This window comes from Gymnoscopelus braueri, assembly GCF_963280865.1.
Source record: "Gymnoscopelus braueri genome assembly, chromosome: 19".
In the NCBI taxonomy this organism is placed as follows: Eukaryota; Metazoa; Chordata; class Actinopteri; order Myctophiformes; family Myctophidae; genus Gymnoscopelus; species Gymnoscopelus braueri.
The window spans coordinates 49,572,197-49,583,591 of NC_137621.1; the positions used below are offsets into that span (position 1 = coordinate 49,572,197).

The 11,395-nt window shown below is 47.9% G+C and overlaps 1 protein-coding gene across 1 annotated transcript; it reads right to left on the reverse strand.

Annotated features, from left to right (window-relative positions):
- Nucleotides 1-8,012: 8,012 nt before the first annotated feature.
- LOC308074841 (piggyBac transposable element-derived protein 3-like) lies at nt 8,013-10,893 on the reverse strand (the record flags this gene model as incomplete). Its single annotated transcript, XM_080414340.1, has 3 exons — nt 10,125-10,893; nt 9,537-10,004; nt 8,013-8,120 (listed from the first exon to the last, which is right to left on the reverse strand). The coding sequence occupies exons 1-3, from the start codon at nt 10,851-10,853 to the stop codon at nt 8,013-8,015; spliced, it is 1,305 nt and encodes a 434-aa protein (XP_080270466.1). The 5' UTR covers nt 10,854-10,893.
- Between the last annotated feature and the right edge of the window lie 502 nt (nt 10,894-11,395).

Sequence of the window (11,395 nt, forward strand, 5' to 3'; positions counted from 1 at the left end):
GTGAGTGGGTGCGTGTCACATGGCTATTATAGAGATTGCTGGCTTTTCAGACGACAGTGTTACTTGAGGTCAGGAGGAGATCCAGTTCTACCAGTTCTACCATAAGGAGTGTGATAGTTTTGGTTTCCATTACGGTGACATCTTGATGAGACACACACATGCATCATGTATCATGATGAGAAAGTTTTAGACCTTGCATAGTTGTGATGTAAGGCATGACTATAGAACAATAGAGAAAGATTAGAGTCAAAACCATCACACTGTACGTACATGATGAGTGATTAGATATGGATAAAGGCCATGACAGGATTTAAAGGAATGCAGTGTCACAACTACTTTCATGGAAGGGCTCCTAACTGATCAGAGGTGAGCAACTAAGCTGGAGGTCTGATGGGGATTGTGGACCCCAGGCTGTGGATCAAGGGTTTCCACAGATTATGATTGTGGAGTGTGATTATAGTTATATATTGTTATTTTTGGACACTTGGAAACATTTGCTGAAAACCTTTTTCAACAAGCTTTACTTGTTGAAAAAGTTTCTGCCCTCCTTTGCTTTTGTAGCAAATAGATCTGTCTGAACAGCTCTGTTTTTGATCTGTTCCTGCTAAAAATAAAAATGGCGACGGACATAGACAAGTCTTGCCATGGACACATTTGTACATGTACAGACATGTTGATGACCCCTGCCCCAGATATAACAATAAATGCTCAGATAAACTGTACACAATTACAATTACTGTCACAGAATATAGTCAATAAGGATACATATGAATGACATTTTATTGAATTATCAATATGTAAATTATTAAAATAACTAAGTAAACATTGCTTTGCTGTAATATAGGCCTATTCCATGGCCTGCATGCAACGTTGCATACGTTTTTACGTTTTATTACATTTTATGTATTACGTTTTTTATCAAAGGCAAAATAATTAAAGAGCTTATAAGTATTGTATGTTTAATATAGTCTACAACTGTAATCAGAGATTGGTAAATTCAGGGATGTGGAATTATCTGTCCTCATTGATACATTTAAAAAAAAATCCTAAGAGTGCTTCCAAAGCTCTCTAAAATATGAGAGCGTTACATCCATGATCTCCAATGAAATTAAAGTGCCTTCTCATACCATGGATGGTGACCATTGTCCTTGAACATGTCGGGTGCACTCGAGCAGTGACACTATAGCTGCCAGGCCGTGCCAAGCCATGCCAACGCCACCAGAGACAATGCGGTGAAGATGCCCATCGTACTATGGCTCACTCCACTCACGGCTGCAGTGGTGGCCGCAGCAGCGGTGGCAGCAACTGCAGTGGTGGCAACCTCTGTAAAACAAGAAGAAAAACAAAGCATTATATATCAAAACAATAATTGTTATACTGCACTGGTCCTTGAGGGGGTTCCAGGGGGCCCCCAGCTAAATGATTGATATTTAGGAACCAAATGGACACTTAGGCACCGGTAACTCTGACAGTGTACACAAAATGGAACCAAATGCACCCTATGGCTCCATTCTGTGACATTTTACAGTGTTGGGTGTCTCAGAGATAAAAAATGTAATAGAAAAAACATGTCAAATGGGTTTGAGTAGCCTAATGCAGCGTTTCTCACAGTGGGTGTTGTGGCACCCTATGGTGCGGTGATGCAAGTCCAAGGGTGCCACAGAATACTTCTATAATATTTGGAATGTATTAATATCACTTCAGTTTAAAAAGTTAGACCCTCGAGAATTATTTTCTCGATCTACACATCCACAAATCTCTTTGCCAAAAATAGCCGATCTACAAGGTCAGCTTGTAATTCTGCAATTTTTGGCGAATGTTCCCCCAGAACAGGGATGCTGTAGTTCAAGTGGTTAAACAAGTATATAAAGTTTATTTCAATATGCCGTGGATGGAAAAAGTTATTAACAGGGGTGCCCTGAGCTAAAAAAGTTTGAGAGCCACTGGCCCTAATGCTGCGCATGTCAAACTGGAGGTCCTTACTGTAGGTTGAGAAGCATTGTTCTATAGCCTGTTTAGCTATAGAAAACGTCTTCTGAAAAACTGTTTCCTGAAAAAAAAAAATTGCTATACCTATAGAAACAACTAAAACTAGAAAAAGTGCTCCTCGGAGCACAGGTCTCCGCCAGGTCAGGTAGGTTATTGTGGGCAGCAATGTTCGGAATTCGCTAATCAGGATGGAATGTAAAAAATCGGACAGATCCATCTTGATCACTTGACTATAGAGATAATGTGTAATGATTGCATGATGTTTGGACAAAATTTGTAGGAGTAATATAAAAAAGAAACATCGGCCTCCTGGTGGCGCTATAATAGGGCAATGTTAAAAGGGTGGCGTTTGTTCTTCAACGCGAATGTGCGTGCAAAGTTCCACCGCAATCGGACGCTGCGTTCATGATTTGCGGCATTTTGTTCAAAACGGGCTACTCCTGCAAACTTTAAATGTCGATGTTAGCCAATCAGGATGGAATATGAAAAATCAAACAGATCCATCTTGATCACATGACTATAGAGATCATGTGTACCAATTTGCGTAAAATTTGGATAAAATGTGAAGGCTTAATCTAAAAAAAATTGTTTTACATAAGTCGGCCTCCTGGTGGCGCTAAAAAAGGCTAATGTGAAAAATGCAGGGCAGATGTTTTTCCTTGGCCCCTAGGAAGTATGCGTGCAAAGTTTCACGCAGATCGGTGCAGTTATAGTTAAAAACGCAAATCGGCCTTTTATAGCGCCACCATGAGGCTGATTTGAACATTTTCAAGTGGCATTTCTTCCTCTGCCTAGTGGGAATGTGCATGTGAAATTTCACGGAAATAGCAAGCTGCGTTCATGATTTGAGGCATTTAGTTCAAAACGGACCAATCCTGCAAACTTTGGAAGCCAACCTTAGCCAATCAGGATGGAATATGGAAAATTGGACAGATCCGTGTTGATCACATGACTATAGAGATACTGTGTACTGATTTGCATGACGTTTGGATAAAATCTGTAGGAGTAATGTAAAAAAATGGGTTTTGCACAAATCGGCCTCCAGGTGGCGCTATAACAGGCCCATGTGAAAAATGTGAGGCAGAGGTTCTGAATTGGCATCCAGGGAGTGTGTGTGCACAGTTTCGCAGCGACCGGGCCAACGGGGCCAGAGATTAGCTGTTCACAGACGGACACACGGACGGACGGACACACACACACACACACACACACACACACACACGGACGGATGGAGGGTAAAACATACTCTCTCGCCATGCCTTTCGGCCTGGCGGAGACAATGATACAGATGCTGTCCCGGGTTGAAGGGGTTAGATCAGGTATTTGCTTACGTATTCCATTGACAGTGATGGAGGCAGTTTCGATGTTGAAGGCTGTGATGTTATTTTTTGCTGCGGTCATAACAGCTACAATCTGAGTATCAGCAGGGACAGACGAGGAACTGAATGATAAGGCCAGATCATTGTTGATTGATCCATCGCTGCAAACAAACATTTTTTTTTTTAGTAAGGCACAAGCTGTAGAAATCAAAATGAAGACATTTTCAGTAAATCACTTTTTTATATTCTTAATATTAAAAATTCTACCATGTGTTACTTACCTGCTCCTTTATCAAATTGCTTCTGGTCTTAAAAGCAGAAGATGATGTGTTCAAGAGGTCAACTGTGAATGTTTCTCCTACAGATCTGAACGTCAGCCTCTTAACAGTGACTGTTTCGGTGGTGGCAGCAGCTGCAGTGGTGGTACAGCCACCGCAGCTGCAAACACTGCAGCTGCCGCCACCACTGCAGCTGCAGCCACCAGTACAGCTGTTGCCACCACCACCGCAGCTGCAGTTACCAGTGCAGCTGCTGCCACCACCACCGCAGCTGCAGCCACCAGTGCAGCTGCTGCCACCACTGCAGCTGCTGCAGTTACCACTGCAGCTGCTGCCACCACCACCGCAGCTGCAGCCACCAGTGCAGCTGCTGACACCACTGCAGCTGCTGCAGTTACCAGTGCAGCTGCTGCCACCACCACCGCAGCTGCAGCCACCAGTGCAGCTGCTGACACCACCACCGCAGCTGCAGCTGTTGCCACCACCACCACAGCTGCAGTTACCACCACAGCTGCTGACACCACCACCGCAGCTGCAGCCACCACTGCAGCTGATGCCATCACCAACGCAGCTGCAGCCACCACCGCAGCTGGTGGTGCAGCTGCAGCCACCACCAGCTGCAGATGTTGCTGTTGCAGTAGTAGTTGGTGGTCGAATAGTAGTAGTTGCTGGTAGAGTAGTAGTAGTTGGTGGTTGAGTAGTAGTTGGTTGTAGAGTAGTAGTAGTTGGTTGTAGAGTAGTAGTAATTGGTGGTAGAATAGTAGTAGTTGCTGGTAGAGTAGTAGTTGGTGGTGTAGTAGTAGTAGTTGGTGGTAGAGTAGTAGTAGGAGTCGGAGTGGTGGTGGTAGTGGTGGTTGTTGGAGTCGAAGTGGTGGTGGTGGTTGTTGGAGTGGGAGTGGTGGTGGTGGTGGTTGTTGGAGTTGGAGTGGTGGTGGTGGTTGTTGGAGTGGTGGTGGTGATGGTTGTTGGAGCTGGAGTGGTGGTGGTGGTTGTTGGAGTGGGAGTGGTGGTGGTGATGGTTGTTGGAGTCGGAGTGGTGGTGGTGGTGGTTGTTGGAGTTGGAGTGGTAGTGGTTGTTGGAGTCGGAGTGGTGGTGGTGGTGGTGGTTGGAGTCGGAGTGGTGGTGGTGGTGGTGGTTGGAGTCGGAGTGGTTGTGGTTGTTGGAGTCGGAGTGGTGGTGGTGGTGGTTGTTGGAATGGGAGTGGTGGTGGTGGTGGTTGTTGTTGGAGTCGGAGTGGTGGTGGTTGTTGTTGGAGTCGGAGTGGTGGTGGTTGTTGGAGTGGTGGTGGTGATGGTGGTTGGAGTCGGAGTGGTGGTCATTGGAGTCGGAGTGGTGGTGGTGGTGGTGGTGGTGGTGGTGGTGGTGGTTGTTGGAGTCGGAGTGGTGGTGGTAGTGGTGGTTGTTGGAGTCGAAGTGGTGGTGGTGGTTGTTGGAGTGGGAGTGGTGGTGGTGGTGGTGGTTGTTGGAGTTGGAGTGGTGGTGGTGGTGGTGGTTGTTGGAGTGGTAGTGGTGATGGTTGTTGGAGCTGGAGTGGTGGTGGTGGTTGTTGGAGTGGGAGTGGTGGTGGTGATGGTTGTTGGAGTCGGAGTGGTGGTTGTTGGAGTCGGAGTGGTGGTGGTGGTTGTTGGAGTTGGAGTGGTAGTGGTTGTTGGAGTCGGAGTGGTGGTGGTTGGAGTCGGAGTGGTGGTGGTGGTGGTTGGAGTCGGAGTGGTTGTGGTTGTTGGAGTCGGAGTGGTGGTGGTGGTGGTTGTTGGAGTGGGAGTGGTGGTGGTGGTGGTTGTTGTTGGAGTCGGAGTGGTGGTGGTTGTTGTTGGAGTCGGAGTGGTGGTGGTTGTTGTTGGAGTCGGAGTGGTGGTGGTGGTTGTTGTTGGATTGGGAGTGGTGGTGGTGATGGTTGTTGGAGTCGGAGTGGTGGTGGTGGTGGTGGTGGTGGTGGTGGTTGTTGGAATGGGAGTGGTGGTTGTTGTTGGAGTCGGCGTGGTGGTGGTGGTTGTTGTTGGAGTCGGCGTGGTGGTGGTAGTTGTGGTTGTTGGAGTCGGAGTGGTGGTGGTGGTTGTTGGAGTGGTGGTGGTGGTGGTGGTGGTGGTGGTTGTGGTTGTTGGAGTCGGAGTGGTGGTGGTAGTGGAGGTTGTTGGAGTCGGAGTGGTGGTGATGGTTGTTGGAGTGGGAGTGGTGGTTGTGGTGGTTGTTGGAGTCGGAGTGGTGGTTATTGGAGTCGGAGTGGTGGTGGTGGTGGTTGTTGGAGTCGCAGTGGTGGTGGTTGTTGGAGTTGGAGTGGTGGTCATGGTTGTTGGAGTCGGAGTGGTGGTGGTTGGAGTCGGAGTGGTGGTGGTTGTTGGAGTCGGAGTGGTGGTGGTTGTTGTTGGAGTCGGAGTGGTGGTGGTCGTTGGCGTGGGAGTGGTGGTGGTGGTGGTGGTTGTTGGAGTCGGAGTGGTGGTGGTTGTTGTTGGAGTCGGAGTGGTGGTGGTCGTTGGCGTGGGAGTGGTGGTGGTGGTGGTTGTTGGAGTCGGAGTGGTGGTGGTTGTTGTTGGAGTCGCAGTGGTGGTGGTGGTGGTGGTGGTTGTTGGAGTCGGAGTGGTGGTGGTGGTTGTTGGAGTCGGAGTGGTGGTGGTGGTTGTTGTTGGATTGGGAGTGGTGGTGGTGATGGTTGTTGGAGTCGGAGTGGTGGTGGTGGTGGTGGTGGTTGTTGGAATGGGAGTGGTGGTTGTTGTTGGAGTCGGCGTGGTGGTGGTGGTTGTTGTTGGAGTCGGCGTGGTGGTGGTAGTTGTGGTTGTTGGAGTCGGAGTGGTGGTGGTGGTTGTTGGAGTGGTGGTGGTGGTGGTGGTGGTGGTGGTTGTGGTTGTTGGAGTCGGAGTGGTGGTGGTAGTGGAGGTTGTTGGAGTCGGAGTGGTGGTGATGGTTGTTGGAGTGGGAGTGGTGGTTGTGGTGGTTGTTGGAGTCGGAGTGGTGGTTATTGGAGTCGGAGTGGTGGTGGTGGTGGTTGTTGGAGTCGGAGTGGTGGTGGTTGTTGGAGTTGGAGTGGTGGTCGTGGTTGTTGGAGTCGGAGTGGTGGTGGTCGTTGGCGTGGGAGTGGTGGTGGTGGTGGTTTTTGGAGTCGGAGTGGTGGTGGTTGTTGTTGGAGTCGGAGTGGTGGTGGTCGTTGGCGTGGGAGTGGTGGTGGTGGTGGTTGTTGGAGTCGGAGTGGTGGTGGTTGTTGTTGGAGTCGCAGTGGTGGTGGTGGTGGTTGTTGGAGTCGGAGTGGTGGTGGTGGTTGGAGTCGGAGTGGTGGTGGTGGTGGTGGTTGTTGGAGTCGGAGTGGTGGTGGTGGTTGTTGGAGTCGGAGTGGTGGTGGTGGTGGTTGTTGGAGTTGGAGTGGTGGTGGTGGTTGTTGGAGTGGTAGTGGTGGTGGTGATGGTTGTTGGAGCCGGAGTGGTGGTTGTGGTTGTTGGAGTGGGAGTGGTGGTGGTGATGGTTGTTGGAGTCGGAGTGGTGGTGGTGGTGGTGGTTGTTGGAGTTGGAGTGGTAGTGGTTGTTGGAGTCGGAGTGGTGGGGGTGGTGGTTGGAGTCTGAGTGGTTGTGGTTGTTGGAGTCGGAGTGGTGGTGGTGGTGGTTGTTGGAGTCGGAGTGGTGGTGGTGGTGGTTGTTGGAGTTGGAGTGGTGGTTGGAGTCGGAGTGGTGGTGGTGGTGGTTTTTGGTGTGGGAGTGGTGGTGGTGGTGGTGGGAGTCGGAGTGGGAGTGGTGGTGGTGGTTGTTGGAGTCGGAGTTGTGGTTGTTGGAGTCGGAGTGGTGGTGGTGGTGGTTGTTGGAGTCGGAGTGGTGGTGGTGGTGGTTGGAGTCGGAGTGGTGGTTGTTGTTGTTGGTGTCGGAGTGGTGGTGGTGGTGGTGGTTGTTGGAGTCGGAGTGGTGGTGCTGGTGGTTGTGGTTGTTGGAGCGCTGGTGGTGGTTGGAGTCGAAGTGGTGGTGGTTGTTGGAGTCGGAGTGGTGGTGGTGGTTGTTGGTGGTGGTGTAGTAGTAGTAGTAGTTGGTGGTGGTAGAGTAGTTGTAGTTGGTGGTGTAGTAGTAGTAGTTGGTGGTGTAGTAGTAGTAGTTGGTGGTGGTGTAGTAGTAGTAGTTGGTAGGGTAGTAGTAGTAGTAGTTGGTGGTGTAGTAGTTGATATTATTATTACTACAGTCGTTGCTCCAGGTGTTGATACTAAAGTTATTTCTCCTGGTGTTGATAATGCAGTTGTTGCTGTTGCTGTTGTTGTTGATGATGATGCTGCAGTAGTTTGACAACACCTGCAGCAGCAACAACAACAACAACAACAACACAATGCTGCTGCTGCAGTTGTTGCATTGGTTGATGCTCCAGGTGTTGGTGTTACAGTTGTTGTTGTTATTGTTAATGTTGTTGTTGTTGATGATGATGCTGCTCCAGTAGTTTGACAACACTTGCAGCAACAACAACTACAACACAATGCTGCTGCAGTTGTTGCATTGGTTGATGCTCCAGGTGTTGGTGTTACAGTTGTTGATATTGTTGTTGTTGATGATGCTGCAGTAGTTTGACAACAACTGCAGCAACAACAACTACAACACAATGCTGCTTCAGTTGATTCACTAGTTGACATTGATGCGGTAGAGTTGGTTGCACCGATTGTTGCTGAACCTGCAGTTGTGTTTGCGCCAAGTGTCACTATGAATGGAGTAGAGAGTAAGATACATTTTAAAGAAAGAAGAAAATGTGTTAATCGGAGGAATGATAATGTCATTAAAAAAACAACACTTACCCATAAGAATGAACAGAGTTGTTAGTCTTGGTCCGAATCCCATCCTCTCACCTTTGGAATCTACAAAATAGAAATAACAGGAATGTCATACAAAACATTTAACCAACACTAATTGCCTTCTTGATGTTGCAGAGTGGCTCAAAACCTCAGCCTGATTGCCTGAAAGTCTAATATCTCCCCCGAGGTATAGGGAGTTCCCTTTGGCTTAGTGGTTAAGATGTTGACTTTCCAAGCAGGAGACCCGGGTTTGAATCCCGGGCGTTACATTGGTGCCGTGACCCAGATCGGGTTTCCCAGTGTTAGGAGGTCAAAAGGGGGGTGAGTGTAGCAGAGTGGCTCACAACCTCAGCCCGATGGCCTGAAACTCTAATATCTTCCGGAGACATATAGTTGGTAATATTTCTGGACAATGTCTGCCAATCCTCAACCTCTGCCCCAAAGTTTTCAGATTGGCCTGTTATAGCGCCAACATGAGGCCGATTTTTGCACAAATTCACCCCATTGGTGCAAAAGGCCATCAATCATCCAGGGAGCCGCCCCCTCCCAGCTATGCTCAGTTTTTGAAGGGCAGCAATTGTTGTTTATGTTACAGGGTGAATGTAGAACCAGGGTGATTGAAGAAGGCTCGCTCGTTTTTACCACCCACCCAGCAATTGTGTAGAAGGAACACTAGAGGGAGCCACAAGCCAGGCTTGTGCACAAGCATACGGCCGCGACCACACACACACACACACATAGTGACACACACACGCGCGCGCACGCGCTCATGCTTTCAATGGACTGTTAACCCTGTAAGACCCGGATATATTTGTACTTGCAAAAAAAAATTAAAAACCTTTCAGATGGTCTTGTAGGAGTATTTAGAAGAGGAAAATATAATGTTTTTAAAAAAAATATGTTTTGGTAAGTTTTTATGCAAATGTTGACATTTAGCAACGTTGGGTCCATCAGGTAGCAAAATTTCCTATAGGCCATTTTTATGGATAACATGGCAAATGTGTAAATACTTCACTAAAACAACTTAAGGATTCATTTATATGGTTTATTATTTGGCCTCAGATCAATTATGAATAATATTTGGCCTCAGAACAGTATACATTATGAATAATAACACCAATAAGCCATATTTTTTAATCAATTTTATTAAAAGAACAACAAAATAAAAATCTGTACAATATATGTAGTAAAGAAACCTAATAACCAGAATGAGAGAGGATGCAAGTTGTGCCTGGAAGAGTCTGAGTTTCAGGACGTCTTTCCGTGGGACCTTGAGAGCTTGGCACTCCCGTTTGTAGATCAGCCAGACGTTGACCACAGCAAGGTAGATGGTGTGCCAGAAGATGTACATGTACCAGCGACGGGCTTTCAGAGGGAACTTGTACAAGGCTGTGAGGGAGTCCAGCAAATCCACACCGCCCATGTTCTTGTTGTAGAGTCCCACGATGTATGGCCTTTGAACATCGATGTAGGTCTTTCTGGCCTTGTCCCAGCGCTGAGTAACATCCACGGGGTCCACTCCAGCAAAGGATGAGACAAGAGTGACTGCCCTGCTGTCAAACCACTTGACCACAACAATGCTCTGGTCCTTCTCGACTCTGTAGTCAAAGGCCCCCCTCCCCTTCTTCTTCAAGCTTTTGTCATCTTCGAGGGTGAGGTTTGGTAGGCGGACCTGTGTGATTGAATGAAAGAATGAATGGTTTTATTAGTAAGTTGTACAGAAGCACACATACAGAAGCAATATGAAAAGGATTACTAAAAGCATATAACTTGTTATCATTGTGGTCATTACCTGTCTTGCTGTCCCCGTGTAGTGAATGCCGCGACCAAGGAGCCTCTCTACCAGTGGAGCAGATGTGAAGTAGTTGTCTGCGTATATCTTGTAGTTCTGCCCGCTGGGCAGTGTCGAAGCAAGCTTCATGACGACATCCCCCGACAAGCCAAGTTCAGATTTGGCTCGTACGCCATCGATGCTCCCTTGGTAAACGTCAAAGTCACAGATGACGCCACTGATCCCCGTTCTGACCCACACTTTGAAGCCCCAGGGGTGTGGCTTGCCTCTCATGTACTGCTTGATGGAACTGAATCTTCCCTTGAATGGAATCATCATCTCATCCACAGAGTTGTGCTCTTCTGGAACCACCTGTAGGCACTTCTCTCTGAACAAATCCAGCCATGGTCGGAGTTTCCAGAGTTTGTCCTTCTTGTCCTTCTCTGGCACGGTCAAGTTGTCAACCAGATGTAACGAGGTCAACAAAGTCTGAAATCGGTTGCGTGGCATCACATCAGCTACAGCCGCGTGTCGTGTGTCTGCTTCCCAGTACATCCGGCATCCATTCATTGGAGAAAGGCCCATTCTCAAATACATCCCCAACATTTGCTCAATTTCTTTTGGACTTGTGTTGACTGATGTTCCTTTTGTTTGAAAGCTGTAAATGTTTGTGTTCGTTGTGAGAGTGTCAATCATGTCTTTGGACACAAACTGGCGGAAGTACTGCAGTGGTGTTTGGAGAGAACTCATATCTTCAGAGGTCAGAGGTGGGCCAGAAAAGTCTGTATTAGGGCTGATGAAGTCCTTTTTCAGCCACTGATATCTTGAATCACGGCGCTGAGCGGGTTTGGTCAGTTGGGGTGGCTGAATGTCTGCTGGGCGGTCAGTGGGTTCACTGGGTGGTTCACGGGGTGGTTGGTTTTCTTTGGACCCCATGCCACAGTCCTCTTCATCTGACTCTTCATCAGTCTCATTGATGTCTATTTCAACATCACTCTCTCCGTTCATCACGATATCCAGAACATCGCTGGTTGAGAAGCGAGTCCCTTTCTGTTGTGGCATTCTGAAATGAAATAAAGACATACCATTAGTATAGTGCTAAGTTCTTACACATCACTGCTCACAACATTTCACAAGTCATACAATACTGTCTGGCCAACCTATTGTTTGATGATGATTGCCCCTAAGTGGTCATCATCATTACATTGCCCCTAAGTACCCACCACCCCTCGAAATGAATAATGAACAACCCCCACAACCCCCCAAAAATTACCACATTGGTCCCACTGTCC